Source organism: Ambystoma mexicanum, chromosome 3q (genome assembly GCF_040938575.1).
Source record: "Ambystoma mexicanum isolate Mex_15411 chromosome 3q, UKY_AmexF1_1, whole genome shotgun sequence".
NCBI lineage: Eukaryota > Metazoa > Chordata > Amphibia > Caudata > Ambystomatidae > Ambystoma > Ambystoma mexicanum.
Window position 1 is genome coordinate 966,059,698 of NC_090926.1, and position 20,034 is coordinate 966,079,731.

Genomic DNA, 20,034 nt, shown 5'->3' on the forward strand with positions numbered 1-20,034 from the left:
ATACTGGTGGCAATGCTCTTGGTTCAAGTTGGTTGGTTCAGTAACACGTTAGCCTTGAGACGCATTAAATCCCATAAAACATTAATCCCACCTTCCGGTCACCATTTTAATGCTACCCAACCTCAAATCATGAAACCACGCTCAATAAGACTACTGCAGCGGGAAATCCAAAAATCCACCACATCCACTAAAACAAAAAACTAGCAGGAAATTCGCAGATGTAAGTTCGTTTGCATTTGGGTAGTAGAAAAAAAGTGCAACTAAGTATTTGGTATCCAGGCCACCTCCAGAGGCATGCTTCCAGTTCTTGGTATATGGTGGCAGTATATGGTGACAGTAGCACTATGAAGAGAAAAGGGGAGAGCGTGGGGGAGGAACGAGGAATCCCGATCAGCATAGTTTAAGGTTTATGCACGTAATCGAGCTCACCTCAATATCCCAGGCGTCTGTGAGCACCTGACTCCTGCTGTTCCGTTTGGGCTGCGGAAGAGATCCGCTTTCCTCATTACAGTTCCTTCTCCTTTTCCTGTTGGAAATAAACAAAATAAATAACCACCATATAAACTTGGCAGCACCTTTTTATTTATTTTTTAACATTCTATTTAAAATGTTGCAAGGAATGATAAATAGAGCATTGTTTTATTGCATAATTCTTCGTAAGATGCAAAACAGCTGGTGACTTCAAAGAAGATAAGTTAAGTGTCAAGACTAGTGTCGGGGATGCTTCACACAAATAAAAACATAATAAAAAAGTGCCAAATCCAGGTAGAAGAGCTCCCCTTGTTAAGGCAGAGATGCCATGTTTCAAGCGCAGTACTAACACTTAGTCAGATGAGTTACAAAGCAGTGTAAGCCACTGACAATTGTGTGCGTATATATACACACAAAACCATACTTTCCTGGGTATAACATCCTCGGCTTGGAGTGCGAGGTTTTCCTTCAGGCAATCCATCACTTGACATTATGAAAAGAACACATTTCAGAAAAAGAATTGCTGCTCACAGCGTCCTGTGTACATCGAAGCCTAATGCAATTAATTAGGACATATTTAAATTTCCTTGTTCCGAATTGGCTGCATATAGCCATGTTAAGTACTCCCTGCAGCTCATTTGCAACGAAACAAAATGCAAACCCTGCTCCTATCTAGACAAGCGAAATGAATGAACAACGTCAGCATTTACTGCCCAGCAACAGCGTCACCATCACCTCCAGTTCTGAGGTCATAAACCTTTTTGGTCACAATGTTTTCATTGCTGAAAGGTCAGAGACACCGAAGTATGCATGCGTGGAAGACGTGTGATGAGTTAAGGGATCTACAAGAAGAGAAAGGACTGTTAAAGTTAATAGTCTCAATACTGGCTAAAGCATCACAGGTCAGTGACTAGTGAGCTTCATTGCTCGAGTTTTGCCAAAGCTTGAACTAGTGTTGCAGAAAAGGAGGAGACAATCAGATACAAGCAAGCTTGATAACGCCAATAGTCATAATGTGTAAAGAGTTGTACAAATGTAGCAGTGAAGAGGAAAGCAAGTAGTGGTTACATACATCGAAAGTACTTTAACAGTAGTCGAATGCGTTATTTGGAGAAAAGAAAAACACTTTATAGTACAGAATAATGAAAACGATAAGTTAGTTAACAGATGTATGTAGTCGGAACATCGCCAAAGATCAGGTGAAGGTGCGTCAAAAACACTAGCTTCGAGTGTCACTTGGAAGAGTTGAGGAAACGGAGGTGATAGGTGGGCAGGCGCAGCGATTGCAGCGCTCAACTTGCCTGCAGGAAGTGCGCTGCAGTCTTCTTAATGGAGTTTTTTTTCTAAATAGGCATGAACATTTACAATGTCCTAATTTACACACTTTAATGAGGTAAGTGTAGTGGGCAAAATGTGCACTTGCCACTAGCTAGTGATAATTGACTTAAGAAATCATGTGGTGTGTGTATGTATATAATTGAGAAGGAGATGGGTGCTAGTAGCTTGCACATGACATTTTTACCCCTGAATGAAGGGAACCAAAGAGTGTCCCGTTTCTCAAGCATTCTAGTACTTGGACAGCTACCAATGAAGCCAAAAAGAAACAAGCAGTGGCAAAGCTAAAAGTGTTGGTTCTTGTATAGTGTCCTCTCCCCCGATCCCTCGCTCACCTTCCCTCCTGCTTCCCTGCCCGCCCACCTCCCCTGATTGGTAGCTTCACTGTGTGCTGTAGGGGCCTACTGACCCATCCAACTTCCTGCACGCTTCTTCTACCTTGAGTTGGCAGGTGAGAGCAATTTTCTGCATTATCCTCCTGGGCCGTGCCGAGGGTTTAGTAGTTAGTGTGCCCCAGCTCAGTTTGTGTCCTCTCCCCGATCCCTCTCTCACTTCCTCGTTCACCTTCCCTTCCGTCTCCCTGCCCACCTCCCCTGATAGGCCAGATCACCAGTCATAACCCACCTGCAGGGGCAGCCCTTTGTCCGTGCAGCCCCAGAGGCTAAGGGCCCCAAGGTAAAGGGCGGCTCCACTTCGTGCCTGCAGATGTCAGCAGGGGAAACCCGTGGCCAGCAGTCAACCAGCAGCACTATTAAGGTAGGAGTGGCTAGGGTGAGGGGTAGAGCAATCACTCTTCCCTGGAAGCCCTACCACTTTGCTAACTAACCAAACACTGTAAATATTAGCCTACGTCACACCTTAGTGAACTGTACAGCCTGTGACTTGTATTAAATCCGCTCTCACTGCATTGATTTCCATCATTGACATTACTATGTTTTATTCTGTTTTCTCTTTTATTCCTTCTGTTCCACACACTTAGAAATTGTTCTAAGGGGGCGATATTACTGCGATTTATTTTGGTTCCACACTTAAAAATGTGCGCCTACTGCATTGATTCTCATCTAGAATGTGCCCTTTGTGACTTGTTCCTGTTGGCCTGATTCGCATCTAGCAATTACCTGCTGAGTTATTACTATATTTTACTCCGCCTGAATCATTACTGTGTTCTATTCTGCCTGTTGCCCACACTTAAAATTGTTCGTTAGCCTCATTCAAATCTAGAAGTTCCCTCAGATATTACTGACTTATTTGTTCCACACAGAAATTTGCTCCTGATGCATTGACTCATCTGAAAAGTGCCCTCTGAGTTAAAATTGTCCCTGTTAAGACTGATTCACATCTAGAAGCCCACCCCGCCTCCGAGCTATTACTGTGACTTATCTTTTCCACATTTGCTCTTGCTGCATTGACTCATCTAGAAAGTGCCCCCTGAGATATTACTGTGTTTGACCCTGCCTGTCCCTCAGACTTAGAAATTGTTCCCGTTAGCCTCATTCACATCTAGAAGTGCCCTCAAAGACATTACTATGATTTATTTGTTCCACACACTGTTTGTCAGAATTATATGCAGTACCCTTTGGGAACACCACACACAATTAAGACTACACGCGACAGTACAAAGTCACCTTTGGTACAAGCCTGTACTACACAGTTAAAGTGGTAGCGATGGCTGAGCAGCCAGACTTATCTCAAGAGTAAGTGAGCAGTGTCAAATAGTTACACAAAGGACAGCAATTACTATGATTCAAAAAACACTGACTCAAGGTTTTCAAGTAAAAGAATATAGGTTTATTTACTCTTCAGTTGTATAACATGTCACTATTTTAAAGCAGTCTAAAAATCACTCTTAATACACCACACCACTCCCAATAAGTTCCAGACAAGTTAAGCTCTCAAAATGAAGTGGGAGCAAAATGGCACTCAGCAATTTAAAAAAGGAGGGAAAGACAAAGTTAATAGAAATTGAACCACACCAACAGGTAAGTACTCATGGCAATTGAGAAAGAGGAACTACAGTGATATAATCAGGGAAAAAGGCTTAGGGCCAAAGTCACAAGGTCAAAAGTCTTTTGCTCAGGATCACACGGTTCAGGGTAGTTCGCGGTAAAGTTCGTGCCACGAGTTCCGGATGGAGTTGGTCAGCAGAAAAGTTAGTTCAAAGAGAAGGACAAGTCCTCGGATTGGCGAAAGATTTCACACACTTTCCCCACGGCTGAATGAAACGAACAACCGGATTTGCACAGTACCTTAAAACGGAGAGGGAGCTGTAGCTGAGGCAGACGTTCCTGGTAGTTCCTGCAGGCTCACGGTTCCTGAAGCGACTGTCGGTCTGACATGAAGTAGGAAGACTAGAGGGTCCTGCACTACCCAGGGAAGAAACCAGCAGCAGAGCAAAGAAATGAATAAAAGGTGCACTCCTTAAAACCCAAGCAGGGTCCGACCTTCCTGGCTATCCAGCCCACTGTAGCTTTGTACAGCAAATGCGACCAGAGGAGGGGTCCTGGCTTGAAGTTTGGATGAACTGGTTGGTCCCACCAGCTCAAGGGAAGAAGAATCCTGGAGGATCGTCTCTTGTCGTCCACTTCTGAAGATTCGGACCTGCAGCAGGGCTGCACCGGGCGGTTCAGTCGTTGTAGGGGTCCTCTTCTGTCAGCTCCTCGTCGGTTCTTTCGTTCCAGTGGCGACTCTGCCTTTCCAGTCCCAGAGACTGGCTTTTTATGCAGCCCCCCCCCCCTTTCACACAACCTGGCTCTCAATCACACAGCAGGGTGGCTGTCCTGCTGGAGCAGCCTCATGCAGCCCAAACACTGGCTGCCCTTAAGGTAAGCCAGGAGGCTTCACCATAGCTTTTTCCATTGTCTTAGCACTGCTCTCCAAAATCGTAATTTCCAAGAGCTAATAAGGCTTCTGAATTGTGCAGCTTATTTGCCCATTCCCAGACCCCTGTGCTCTTTGGGCAAGGAAACGAAGTGCACTTTTACCTTGATATGATTTGGCAAAAACACAAGGTTTTTGCCGTTCCAAGATGGCCGCCGCCGCTTCTGTGGTTGGACTCAAACCTCTCTGAAGTCCCTTTTGTCCTCCGATTGGCTGCCTGTGGTCCGATAGCCTATGGGGAGGTACAGGCAGGCGTAAGCCGCCCCCCGACGAAAGCAACCGAAAGGCTCCTCCTGACTGAGCTTGAACATGCTTGGGTACTCCCTCTGCTGTTTCACCCATAATAACAACATGCAAGTTCCAGACCCTCTAAGGCGAGAGCCCTTATGCCCCGCCACTGTGCCTCTGCATTGCATCCATTGCCCCACCTACACTCTGTTCATCATTGAGGCTACGGTGCTCATCTTCGGACACGCTCTGCCTACCGTCCTCCCGTGTGCTCCGGCATCCCATTCAGCCACCTGGCTCCTTGCAACATCGCCCACACAATTTGCTACTCGCATCTGTATGATTCACTACAACTATAGCCGTGATTCTGTGACTACTTTACTATTGCCACAAGGAAATCTCATGCTTCACGAGCCTGTTCCCAGGTCCCAACAATCGTCTGGCCAGCGCGCCTCTTCTGACCTGCACTCTGCGGCGCCAGCACGTACTATATAACACTGCTTACCACAAATGCATTTAACAAACTATTGAACTCTATGTAAGCTATGAACTGCCTGTTTCGTGAGGATCGATCCTTACTGTCAATCCATTTGCTTCTATCTTATCGTTTTTAATGTAGGAGCCAGTGCAATCTAAGGTCCGTTTACTCGACCTGTTCTGCTACATGCACAGCATGCCTTCCTGCATATTTACTTGCATTTAGTTATTGAATGTGACTACCGCCTCCCAATGTACACATGCCCTAATTAGCCATTCATCTGCCTGCGTGTATATTGACCGCCAGCATACGATTTTTTTTTTTGTTACTCCCTACCCATGTCCGCCTATCATCATCATCCGCCTGTACTAACCAGCGCCAGTACTGCCCGTGCCATGTACTGCTCTGCTTGAAGGATTGTGTGTGAATCCTCTCATGAACAAGGTTAGCTAGTTAGTGCTTCTTTGCTTGCCCGCCTACTTTGACCTCTCCCTTTGACCTCCCACCTCTCTGGGAAACTAGCCTAAAATAAATTTGATGCACTCTATGCCGACTTGCCTCAACTCGACATTTGGTAACATACACTGTACTGAATGTTCACCTTTGTATTGCCCGATTGCCAACCACCTGCACGTATTGACCGTCTACCTATCCGGCAAAGCTCGTTCTGTAGATGTGCGGCCAGTGCCTTTCCTACCGATTGCTTCCATAACTGACATGGTCTGCCTCTCTGAGCCTAGGACTAATTGTCAGTTCAAACCCTCACAGGGTGGTCCGACTTTAATCTCTGAAGTGGTCCGACACCTCCTCCTAGCATGCTCCCCTTAGTCTCTAGCCAGACTGCCTGCTTTATAGCTTTCCTACAAAGCATCCTGTTATATACCATGCTAATACACCTCCCCCCCCACCATGACGCATAACTCTAACCCACATAACATTTCAACTACTAGACTATGCCTAGACATGAATGCTACAAAACCCCCACGTCCAAGCAATCCTTGCACTACTACAGCCAGGAACTTAAGTCTCAGAGCTAGACTAGCAAACATTTATGAGCCGCCTATCAGATCGATTCCTACCACTATAGGATTAAGATCCAGGTCAACTCAACCTTGCCTTACTAATACAAACGTGAACCCAGCCCCCAACTCTGTTCCGGTGTCTACCAATAGACGGACCAAGTTCAGCAAACCCAAAACATCACAGGTACACCACCCGTCAACTACTACCACTGAGAACCCCCAGATCAAGGGAGCCCTAATTAACTCCAGATCTCTAGTAGCACATGCTACAGAAATCGCCGACCTTATAAATGAGGACCTAGATTTCCTCGCCATCACAGAGACCTGGTTACACTCAGCAGCAGGCCCTATGCTCATACTAGCAGTCCTGGATGGTTATTCCATACTGAGACAAGACAGAATAAAATCTAGAGAGGGTGGCATCGCCATTATCCACAAATGTAGCCTTACCATGAGACTAGCCACTCCCATAGACGTCCTCTCTTGTGAATAGCCTTACCATGAGACTAGCCACTCCCATAGACGTCCTCTCTTGTGAATTGCTATCGGTCAAAGTCCTTCTCTCTACTGCCCAAACCCTCAATATTCACTTGATTTACTGTCCCCCTGGCCCTCCAGGGACATTTGAAGAGGACATTAACACTATCGTGTCCAGCAACCTCAAAAGTTCTACACAAGTACTCATACATACTTGGGGACCTTAACATGGGGTTTCAATGTCCCTTCAGACCAGCTTGCCCTTACTACACTCAACACCCTTACAGAAATAGGCTTCACCCAAAGTAGTAACACCTACACACAACAAAGGTAGAATATACTTCACCACCTTTTGTCATTCATGCTCTCTACCATCAGACCCCCACCACCACCAGCTATCAGAGCTCCACCTACACTAACCAGAAATAAAAAGATTACTACTGTAGGCAAGCTTATCCCAGCCATACTCCCTACCCTCAACACACTCCCAGATAACTTGGACCCTGAAATCCTGGTCGAAGAATATAACAAAATCATGACCACTTCTCTAGATTCAATCGCCCCCATCAAACTCAGACCAAGTAAGTCCAAAACTCACTTAAATAAATGGTTTACGCCTTTCCTAAACAACCTAAGGCAACAAAAAAAGAAACTGCGAGGCTGCCTGGAAAAAACGACCCTCAGCAGCTAACAAACTCAAACTTATTAAACTCTCATCCCTCTAAAAAAAAAAAAAAAGAAATATGCTTAGCTAAGCGAATATCCTTCGATCAACGCATATCCCAAGCTAAATCTAACATGAAGGAATTATTCTCCATCCTGAAAGAAAGAGACACCCATTGCACCAATTGACACATGTACTAAAGACAAAAAAATGGTACTCCGAGATCCAAAATGCACTTGCCAATAAAATTTCTACACTACAAAACAAAATTTCTAGTAAAAAAAGCCTCCTTAAATAACCCTCCCCCATCAAAAACTGAATACCACTGCCAATGATTCTACACGATTCAACTCCACCAAAGTCTCTATTCTTGAAGTATAAAGAATTATCCTGTCCTTTAAACCATCCAACTGTCAAGGCGAACTCTGCCCTGCACAACTTATCAAGGATGCAGCCTGGGACCTCTCCCCTTTCATCACAAAGCTGATCAACGCATCCTTCTCTTCTGGCACCATTCCTACCAATCTTAAACAATCCTGGATACTTCCACTGCTAAATAAACCCACCCTTGACCCATCTGTGCCAACTAACTATAGGCCAATCACAACAGTACCTTTCTTTTAAAAAATTCTGGACAACGTTGCTCATGTACAAATCCAAAAACACCTGGCAGCACATCAGCTACTAGGAGCCAGACAATCTGGCTTCCGCCCTCAACACGGAACGGAGACAGCACTTCTTGACCTCAAGACCCAAGTCGATGAGCTCGGAGACAGTGGCAAAGCGGCCCTACTCCTCCTAGACCTCTCGGCTGCATTCAACTTGGTTGATCATACTATCCTATGCAACCACCTTAATACAGCTGCACATTTCTCGGTTGTGGCGATCACATGGATTAGATCCTTCTTAAATGGCAGAACTATGAGGGTTTTTTCGCCTAACGCTGCTGCCGACCCCATTCCAATCACCTGCGGGGTGCCCCAGGGTTCTTGTGCCTCGCCTACATTTTTACCAAGCCCCTTTTCAATGATCTGGACCATCTGGGTATCACCTACACTAATTATGCAGATGATACCCAGATCCTCCTCCCGCTTTCTGGAGATAATGGAACAGATTTGGCCTTGGTTAACAGAGTGTATATCATCATCCAGGTATGGATGGCCATACATGGACTATGCCTCAATGATGATAAAACTGAACTTATCATCTTGGGTACTAGTCCTAGCCTAAAAAAATGAGGACACGTCTACTCTTCGTTCATTATCGATGGTAACAGCATCAAGGTGGGACAGGAGGTAAAAACACTAGGCTTTTACCTTGATGCCAACCTCTAGCGTCCTCCACTGCCTATCTACACTGCCAAACCTTTTCTCTCCGACACTAGTTGCACCACCTTGGCCAGAGCTCTCATCCTATCTCGCCTGGACTATTGCAACGCCCTCTATCTTGGGTCATCCAAAACTACCATTATAAAAATACAAACACTACAAAATAATGCTCTGAAGAGCGGCATTAGGTATCTCCAGAAGAGACCACATCTCAGAGTAGCTGACAAATCAATTGGCTCACTACCAATGATAAAATCCTCCTAAAAACGTTATCACTTACATACAAATCGCTCAATAACGCGGCACCCATTTACTTGATCAACAGATTCCATAGACATATCTCCTTGAGACCCTCCAGAACTGCTTATAAAGACTGCCTTTCCATTCCTAATTTCAATCGCTCCACTATCGGCGGTAACAGCTTCCCAGTGAAAGCAGCTAAACTGTAGAACTCTCTACCACCCACACTGAGATCCGACCTCTCCTACCACAACTTTAGGACCAACACTTTCCTGTGGCTGAAAGCCAATGACCACTAAATGTAGTAAGTAATCAGGAACCTTTGTAAGGAGCTACCACTAGCCCGCCTTTCTGCCCTTTCCAAACTGACTTACATTCACCTTACCATTGCCTACACCTGTATATATTGCTGTTGTAAATATGTTGTATGTTTCATTTAGTTCTTTACTATTCAAGCATCTTCCTTGATGAATGCTCCATTTGTATATACCCATGTATATAATAATACCTGTATGTAATTAAGTAATTAACTATTGTAACTAAGCTTTGCAAAATCATGTAACTGCTGCGCCCTGTTACCTTAAGGTATGCTGCGCATTATAAATAATAAAAACAAACAAGGACAGTCACCCAGCCAAACAGGAGTGTGACTTGGATTACCAATGGAATCCATGGCATGGGTCCCAAGACCCCTCCCTCACATCCTGCCTACCCAGACCTTCAGGAAAAGACGGCGAACAAAGGGACCAAACCTGGTTTGGCGCATAGAGTAAAACACAAGAAAGACTTTTACAAAAAGAAATGGCGAATAAACCCAGCCGGAGTCGAAATAAAATACATTTGGTCAAGTGAGTTTATGTTCGAGGCTAACAAAATAGCCTAAAACAATACCATGGTTAAGATAACCGCGGTATGAAAAATAGGGTAGTTACCACTGCCACCAGCCAAGTCTTGATGAAAAGGGAGCAAAACAATGCTCCAAGAGACAGACAAAAAGGGATAAGAATTAACCCTTTCCAATACTCCATGCAAGATGGGGTGTACTGGGTCTGTGGTTTAAAGAGACTATATAAAGTTAATGGCAACTTTACATGTTTCTGGGACAGTAGTCAGTCCCAGAAAAATGGAGTCAGTGGGAAGTCTGAAAGACAACCCTGTGTCACTGCAATGAAGGTGCTGTGTAACACACAAAAAGATATTACTGTGACTTCATTTTTCCACACACTTAAAAATGTTGCTCTTGCTGCACTGATGTACCCTCTGTGACTTAGAAATTGTTCCTGGTACCTTGACTTGCATCTAAAGGGTGCCCCCTTAAATAATACTGTAATCTATTTGCCTGCGCTGCCTCTTAGAATTGCTCCAGTCAGCTTGATCCACACCTAGAAAGTGCCCTCTGATTGCACATTTCCGTGATGTGTTTCCTTTCCACTCAGTTAGAACTCCCTACTGCTACCCTCTTTCGCCCTCTCCCACTGCCTCGGTGACCAGAATCTAGACACATTGTACATCTTGGGCATATCCATCTACTGTTACTAATTCACCAACCTCTAGGTACCGACCTCCCCCAGAATGGAGATCCCAACTCTTCATATACCCCCCTCTCGACTCGTCCCGATCCCTAGCCTCCCTGCACCATACCCACACCGTATTCCGCCCCGACAGCGCATTGCCCGCGCTTTAGCACCCAACTTCATGATCCCCCCTCTATTCACCACTGATAGCAAACCACGTCCACTCCTCCCATACATCAAAACACCCAGATGCCGCCCGACCACTCTCCTACCATCATCCCACGTCCAACTCTAAGATCAGGGCAGTCTGGCACGCCAAACAACTGCCCCCTCAAGCGCTTAACCCCCTCCCGCATTCCACCCTAACACACTGACTCCCACTCTTCCCCTGACTTCCATTGAGAACACCTTAATACCCCTTGCCCATACACCACGCCCCCTATCGAACTCCCAAGCCAGGGGAGCCCTCTGGCGCTCCAAACAGCGGAATCCCACCTCCACTTCCACTCCATCCTTGCGCCCTCTGATGAACTCCCCTTCCTCTGTACCAACCTCCCATGCCGCCCACTCCCCCCCCCCCTCTCAGCCAACTGAGGAACACGACATCCCCCCTGACCAACAGCCAAAACCACCCCCTCAAATCCCCACACCCTTAAACAACCCCCACCAACAAACCACCCCCTTTGTAGCCCCTCCCCTCTCTGAAAGTAGCACGTCTCACCCTTGCTAGAACAATAGCCTCCTCTCTGTCCCCTCTGGCCCCCTACTTTCCCACACCCCTGTGGGACCAATTCCCATGAAATTTAGAAACGTGACTGGTCTTCTCTCACTCGACCCTCTACTCCTCACCATTTCTAGCCCACCCTCTCCATCTACCCGCCTGCACTCCCCTCTCCCAGTTTCCACCCCCTTTCTCTGGACTTCTCACCATGTACACCTAATCCCCCTTCACCGCCCAGACTCATTCCAAATTCTGCCCACCTAAGCACCCCCTCACACAATCCGACCCTTCTACCACCATTCCAACCCCCCTTGACCCCACCCCTCTCCTCTCACTCCTACCTCCGCCCACCTCTCTTCCCGCCCCCATCGATGCAACTCTCAGCAGACTCAGGCACCACAGGCACCCAGCCCCTCCCGTACTCATCCTGTTTCAACACCCTGCAATGTTCCTACCACTCCCACCATCCCACCTGGCTGCATGTCCCTCAAGCTCCCACTCCGCTGAGCACCACAAACCCCACATCCCGTCATCAAGTCACTTACATCCTCTTTAACGCCCACTCGATAGCAAGAAACAGACACAGCATTTTTGACCTCTTAGCCTCTGCCAAACCGGACCTCATTTCCATCACCGAAACCTGGTTCTCCAACGACTTTGCCCCTGTAGCACACAAAGCTTTCCCCCCCTGGCCATTCGCTAATTGCCCACAATAGACCCCCCCCCATCCCCCAAGAGGTGGCAGAGTGGCAGTCCTCTTCAACCGTCATTTCTCTGTCTCACTCGTTGAATCCCAGACATGCACTGCCTCCTGTGAATCCCTTCTAGTAAAACTCTCTCTACCACGGACCTTCACCCACAGCTTCCTCCTCATCTACAGACCCCCTGGATACGACAGACAAATTCGCCAACGACCTCCGATTCAATAGCTACCTTTCAAGTATATCAACCATCTTACACTCCTAGGAGACTTTAAAATCTGGTTCGATATCCCCTCCAACCCCATGACTCAGCCGCTGGTTGATGGTCTTGATGCGCTCAACCTCTCCTATCATACGACAGGTCCAACCCACTCAGGTGGGCACACCGTTGATGCAATTTTCAGCTCCCAGGACCTGGTTTACTTATCCCGTCCCAAACCACTCATCTGGACCGACCACTTTGCCATCCCTTTCTCTATCCACAACCCTGCCCCTCCCCCTAAAGCGCCTTCTCAAATGCTGGAACAAAGTAAATATCCTTCCCGATCTAGCCAAAGCCCAGCTTCTTTGCCCCCCCCCTGCATCCCCCCACACCCCAATAGAGCCTTAACCATCGACTCCTGCCTTAATGACTCGCTAACTCCTCTCACCCCCTTGCGCCCCGCTCCTCATGCAATGGACCGTCCCCAAATGGTTCACACCCCTCCTGAGGAATACCAAAAAAAAATGCAAATTGCGAGCATCAAGAACTGATCTCAGCAGTTCCATGTTCGCCATGCACCACCAGAACTACAAAGCAGAAATCCAAAAGGCCAAAAAAGCCTATTACAATAAACAAATTCTCAACTGTGGCAACCGCAGCAAAGAACTCTACATGCTCATATAAGAATTTGTCAATCCCACTTGCTCCTCTACCCAATCCACCCCCTCACAATCACTCTGCGACTCCCTCTCCCTCCACTTCTACAACACCGCTCTAGACAGGAAGACATCCCTAATCACCAAACTGCCTGCCCCCCTCACACTCTTCTCCCACCCCCTCATCATCCGAACCCTCATGATCCCATTGCCCCGACGCCCTATTTCCCTACCTTCGACTCCTTCAACCCCATCCCCAGAGACAAGTTACTTGACCTACCATCAGCCAGCAAAGCCTCAGGGTCACCCATCAACCCCTGCCCAGCCTCTGTCCTGAAAGAAAAAATCCAATCTACCTGCGCTGGGGAACATGCACAAGATGCCTTCAAAATAGTACATGTCAAGCCTCTTCTAAAAAAGGCATCCCTTGACCAGCTTGACCCCAAGAATGACAGACAGATCTCCAACACCAGATTTCTTGCGAAACTCATTGACCGGACTGCATACTAACAGCTCAACTCCTTTGTAGAATCCAACTGCCTTCTCGACCCCGCACAATCAGGCTTCAGACCGTGACATGGAACTGAAACCACTGATATCGATCTGGGATGATCTCAAGTCACTTCAGACTCTGAAGGATGCGCAACATTGATTCTCCTCGATCACTCTGCAGCAGTTAACCATTCAATCCTCCTTGAACACCTTCACTGCCTAGGAATCCATGGCACTGCTCTCAAATGGCTCGCCTCCTCCTAAGCAACAGGAAACAAATAGCCCTACTCTCCCCTTGGGTCTCAACTGCTCGCTGGGTGAACAGTGGAGTACCCCAAGGCGCATGCCTGTCTGTTCAACCTCTACCTGACCGGTCTCGGGAGGATAGCTCAAGGGCAAAAGACGACACAGAGCAACACAGGTTCGATCCCCGGGTCTGCGCTTAGAAACCTAGGTATTAAGCGTGTTATGAATAACCAATCATATATCATGACCACTCTACCAGGAATCATCCACATACACAACATCGCCTGTTACAACTACGCGGACGATAACCAAATTATCTTAAAGTCAAGCACCAACCCCCTTCCCGACCTTGAAGCCTGTGTCTGCGATATTGGTCGATGGATGACAATAAACCACCTCCTTTCGAACCCTGCTAAAACGGAACGCACGGTGTGTGGGAATACTTCCCCGCTACCACACCCGCTCCCATGCCCCCTTCCCTCGGCCCCTCCTCCCCCCTCCAATACAGTAAAGACACCTAGGCTGCACTATGGACTCAGATTTGACCCTCTCCCGTCAGATCAAAAATGTCTCAAAATGCCGTCACTACCACCTCAAACATCTCTCCTACCAAAATAGACTTGCTGCAGTTATGTTTATTGTGATGTCAAGACTGGACACAGCCAACTCCCTATACCTAGGAGCCACGGCATGCCAACTCAAACTCCAAAGAGCCCAAAATGCTGCTTCAAAATGGTTCCTTGCCCTGGGTCAAAGACCACATCTCGCCATCTCTCCGAACCCTCCACTGGCTCCCAGTCGGACGAAGGGCCACCTTCAAGACCCTTTGCATCACTGACCAGGCAGTGCACAAGACCGGCCCATTATACCTACAAGAAATAAAACCATACCTCCCATCCCGCACCCTAAGATCAAGACTGCCCTCCTTCTATTGATTCCAACCTCTTGTCAGGATTGGATGATCCGCCTTCTCAACCTCTGCCCCAACTCTGTGGAACTTGCTTCGCCCCTCATATTTGACACACCCAAGACTATATTACGTTCCGCAAAGCTCTAAAAACGTGCCTCTTTCTGTAATACCAACCACGACCTTCTGAAGCGACTGAACCCTAGCAACCCGATGACTAATTCTCAGTGAGATTCCCCAACATTGTCATCACAGAATACGCGCATTAATTTGCTATTAAGCAACCACATGCCTGAAATGCAGGATATAACTCCATGCAAACACTCTCCTTACTGGTATTCACAGATCCTTGCCAGTATCATTGCTGCCTTTTCACCAATGCTCTTGCCTTCCAACATGATCTCTGTTTCTCCATTGGTCTGGTATGCCTGGCTTGCTCCCCCTCCCATTAACTGCTCCTGGCTTGTTTAAGCCAATCATCGCAACCAGGAGGCGAGAGCCGGCCCATCCAAACAAGGCCCACAACAATGCCTCTGCTCCCAGTCTCTTCAGGTACGCTTACCATACCCCATAATGTTGCTGTGTGCCCTCCAGCCCTCTCTGGTCCCCGGTGATGTCGCGGTGTGCCCCCCAGGCCTCTCTGGTCCCCTGTGTTGTCGCTGTGCGCCCCAGGCCCTCAGGTCCCCCGTGATGTTGCTGTGTGCCCCCAGCCTGCCCTGGTCCCCCATGATGTTGCTGTGTGCCCCCCACATCCCCTCGTCCCCCGTGATGTCGCTGTGTGCCCCCAGCCCCCTGTGGTCCCCTGCAATATTGCGGTGTGACCTCCAGCCCCCTCTAGCCCCCTGTGATATTGCTGTGTGCCCCCCAGCCCCCTCTGGTCCCCTGTGATGTCGCTATGGGCTCCCCATCCCCTCTGGTCCCTGTGAGGATGCAATGCCCCCCCCACTTTCTGGCCCCGTTATATGCCCCCCCCCACTTTCCCTGATCTCTTCTCCCTCCTCACCCCTCACCCCTCCCTTATGCCTTTCTTCCATTTCCCCCACCCCCTCCCATTCATTGCAGTGGTCGTCTTGATTCACGAAGGGTTCAGCATCAATGACTTTTGCCAACGCTTGGATTTGACTTTTGGACACTGACTCGTGGGGCTTCACCACCCACCCCCCCCCCTCTACTCTCATGCTGGACCTCTCCTGGATCCCACACTCAGTTTAGCCCAGAATCATGCTGTGCCCATCGTCACCGTGAATCTTTGCCTACATTTACTGTTCCCTTACAACATTGTGGTTTACTTACCTCTGCAACTGTATTCCTCTTCCCTCTGCTTCTCAGCTGACTTCACAGTTTTATTCTCCGTTCTCTCCCATCCCCCTTGTCTCCCACTCCCTCCCCCCACCCCCACCCTTCCTTTTCTTCTCTGTACTTGCTCTATCAGAATTGTCCCTGCACCTAGTAGGATGGTTAAAAAAGTTTGCCTCCTCCCCTCCCTCCCACCCCCTTCGGCACTGCCCGAGGTGTCGTCGGGCCCTGTGCGATGGTCTCTTGTTTTGTTCCTCTCCCTCGTTTCTGCTCCCCTTGCTCTCACCTCGTGCGATTCTCCGGAGAGGTCTTCAGGCCTAGTGCAGTAATTGTCTGTCTTGGCACTTGCACCGTCTGTCGCTAGGCCAAGTGTGATGGTTAATTTTTGCATTTTTGTTGTTCATGGCCTGTAGGAATGATTTCCCTTGTGCCCTCCCTTGTATAAATCAACTAGCATATCACTATGCTTACTCTCTACACTACACCACACAATTAGAGTGCAGCTACACCCCTCGATCAATTCGTCTAGCTGCTCACATACGAACATTATCCCATGAACACATTCTTATAAAAACGCAGCTATATCCCACAACAAACCGGCCTAGCTCGACACAAGCATCCCAGGTGCGTAATGCAGCCAAAACCCAGTCTTTGTGTCCACTTGCCAGAATGCACACATTGAACCGATATCAATACCACCACTCCTAATGCTAGGCTTCAGCTACCATCAGGCAATTACATCAGCTGCACACTTAACTGGTGCACCCAAGCACCCTTCAACACCCCACCCTCTCAACTGACCTGGGCTACGGTCCAGGAGGGCATTCAACCTACCAGCGCTTTGGGGCCATACCAATGATAGAGTGCTATATAAATGCCAAATAACTTATTGCCATTTGCCAAGCAATGCAGTCATATGCCCAGGTACTTGCATCATCTGCCAGCTATTGCCATCCTATTGTCTTTCGTACAGTTATGGCAATACATATCCAATGTCCAAAAAGAAGCTGGATAACTCTACCCAGCTAAGACTGGTGCTCTAACGGGTGCTCAATATGAGCTTTGTAATTTCCCAAATTCTTTTGGAATTCAGTTCAACATGATTATTTGTTCATTTGTTAGAATTAAATTAAAATTCTGTTGCTTGTTTCAAACAAAGTCTTCTTTAATAAGTAGCTTATAGTGTAGTAATCATTTCACAAAAGAAAGGTTGTCATATTATGCCAGGAAGCACTTCCTGAGACGGAGCGTAGTCAACATTGTATGCCTATGCATTTCCGAGGTAAACTCCTTCAGGGCCTAAACTTGTGACTCAAAGTCTCATGGCTCTGAGTGGGTTACTGCTTCTGCATACGATCGGGGCAGAACGCAGGTTGTGTTCTTACAAGAATACAACAAGCCACGGCATATCCAATGCCCACACAAGAGACAAAACGGTTATCTTTCCTAATGCTTGTATTCTTCGCACATATTTTCAAATTCTCCAAACACGTCAATGTGCAAGGATCTCCATAGAGCCTTTTCAGCCATATCTAGGTCTCCATCATGGGTTGGTGATATTTTATAGACTGCAAACATGTATGCTTAAAATCAATACTTGTACCGAGTCCAGGGTCTGACGATCTGCATCAGGAGCGCGCAACTGTATTTTAAGAGCAACTCACAATAGATACTGCAAAAACGATCACACCGCTAGCAAACATCGACTGTGGTAGTTCAGATAAGAAAAAAACATTTATTTTAAACAATGGGAAAGCCAGGAGAGGGTTTTGCTTTTTAGATTTCACCGACCTGAATGTACCAACACATCTTTCGACAAGAACATATTACAACCAACTATGTGCGGCGATTCCAAAATAGTATGTGAATGGCTGTAAGCGTCATAATTGCATGGGTCTCGACGTTCAGAGTTGATAAATACTTACACCTCTCGGCCCAAAACCATGTAGCCTCACTCCATGGCATTTCATTCCATATTGCACCACATTAACTTGGATCACTTGGTAGCAGATCCTACACTGGGACATAGCTTCTTAGAAGAGCTGGCTGTCATAGTAGTTCTAGCCTTCACCTAAATGTTGCATTGAGGGACTGCCGATTTCATTAGTTCCATCCAATATAAACTTCGCAGACAAGAAAGACACTACCAGTGCTGCATGCCAACAAAACGGGTTTTGAATCTCCCCGTCCCCTAAATAAAACGTTTCCATTTTGTTGGGGAGGAAAGATAAATAAAACCTCAAGCCGTAAGTCAGTCGTGCTAGGTTTTTAGCATTAATTTCAATGCACGCTACCAGTGGCTCATTCAAAGCCCAGTGAATCGACTGGGCCTCCCATTCTTCTGCGATTGATTAGAAACGACTTGGTACACCAAACCTACCTTCACTATAGCGCTTAACATCTCAAAACAAACAGCAAGCCCTTCAGAAAGACAAGAATGTTAATGGACATGTCGCTTGTGGGTACACAATAGAATCCCCTTGGACAAGTAAACCTAATGTGGATATTTGGTGGCTGTGAAATACCCTAGTGATGAAATCTAAAGGGTCCCGGCACTTCAATACGTAAACGTTATGAAACTCGTTTGGGATTTTTTACAAATACATCATGTTATTGTTTCTTTTTGTATATTGAAACTGGATTATTCTCTAACGCATGCTGGTGGGGGGTGATGAAGAATTGAAATTGTGTATAAGTGGCCACACCCGAGTCCTGCAAACTTCGCAAGACAGGTGCAATAGCACAAACCACAGAACCCAAAACCCCACGTGTTAATAGTACTTCTGAAATATGGGTGCGCGTATGTTGGGAAAGAGTAACCCCCTCTTTTATTTTTTCATAAACGGATGATTCTCAAAAATTTCTAGGAATTGCAAGACCTGCTTACCATCACTGCACCTCCTGTGTTTTGGAGGTTTTCAAATGTTTCCAAGTAGAATATAAAGCTTCAAACCTATTTGCAAAACAGTGCTTGGAAGTCCGCATCACACATTCTGGGTAGTGTTTGTGAACACTAATTTCTCTTTAAACAGTTATTTAGCAGGACAAAGAAACTAAGTCAATGATCGGAAGCTGGGCACTTAAGTAAAAATTCTATAAGCAAATGTAACTTTTGCTAGGGATGAAAAACAAAGTCATGCAGCTACTTAAGGAGCCCTCCAGCCTCTTTTCCTTTGCAGAAGGGGATCAGGTGCAAGTGGATCTTGGTCACCTGGCCCAAGCACCACCCACCTTCTTAGACCTTCCTCTTCCTTCCTGCTCTTAACACTTCGATCAAGGGCCTCTTGCCCGTTCCTCTGAAGCGAAGGGCAGACAAAGAAAAGTGCAATTCCTGTTCGGATCAGGAGGATCCGGGCCCGAACCCCTGCTGAGGCAGCAGGTAAGCATGCACCAACATGTGTTTACTCCCTCTGTTGCCACAGGCCATCCCCACCCCTCTGGTCCTCCCCCACCCCCATGATGCTACCTTGTACGCCCTCCCCCTACCCCCTTCTCGCACACAAGTGTTGCCCGTTCTGCTGGATTCTTCTACCCTGCTCCCCCTCCCCCAGCACCCCCCCCACCTTCCAGCCTACTTCTGCAGGAGTCTGTCCCTATACATTCTGGTTTCACCATCTTGTGGCTAATGCTGGATTTGACTTTTATGGACTTCATTGATTCACGGTGGGTGACCATTTCTCATGGTGGCCGTGAATCATGCTGTTCCCCATCTTCATCTTGTATCCAGGCTTGCAACATTATGTGTTACTACAGACTTCTACAATTGTATTCACTCTCCACTCTTACTTCTCCACTCTTTTTGACTGCTCACTCTGTTCTCTCCTCCTCCCTTTCTGTCCCCCCCCCCACCCCCATCTCCTCCCCTTACTTTCTTCTATGCACTTTCTATCAGAATTGTCCCTGGACCTAGTATGATAGTTTTGTCTCCTCCCCTCACCCCCTAATTGCCCCCCCCGTACCCCCCCCGCATCACTATCTGAAATGTCGTCAGGCAGAGTACGATAGTTCATTTCACATCCTTACTGTTCATGGCCTGTAAAAATGGCATTGTATTTTCCCTTGTTCTATCCCTTGCCTTGAAGCGCTTTGAAACACATTGTGTATAGGCGCTATAGAAATATATCTTATGCGCACAACAAATGACATGGCCTAGGGAAGCCCCACCTTCCCCTCCCAGTG

At 47.2% G+C, this 20,034-nt stretch overlaps 1 protein-coding gene across 1 annotated transcript in view; it reads right to left on the minus strand.

Annotated features, from left to right (window-relative positions):
- Window positions 1–20,034, minus strand: part of VCF1 (VCP nuclear cofactor family member 1) — a 173,527-nt gene that overhangs the window by 67,809 nt on the left and 85,684 nt on the right. Inside the window, exon 2 of the mRNA XM_069655106.1 lies at window positions 430–526. Coding sequence (XP_069511207.1) covers window positions 430–526 — 97 coding nt within the window. The remainder of the gene's footprint in view (window positions 1–429; window positions 527–20,034) is intronic.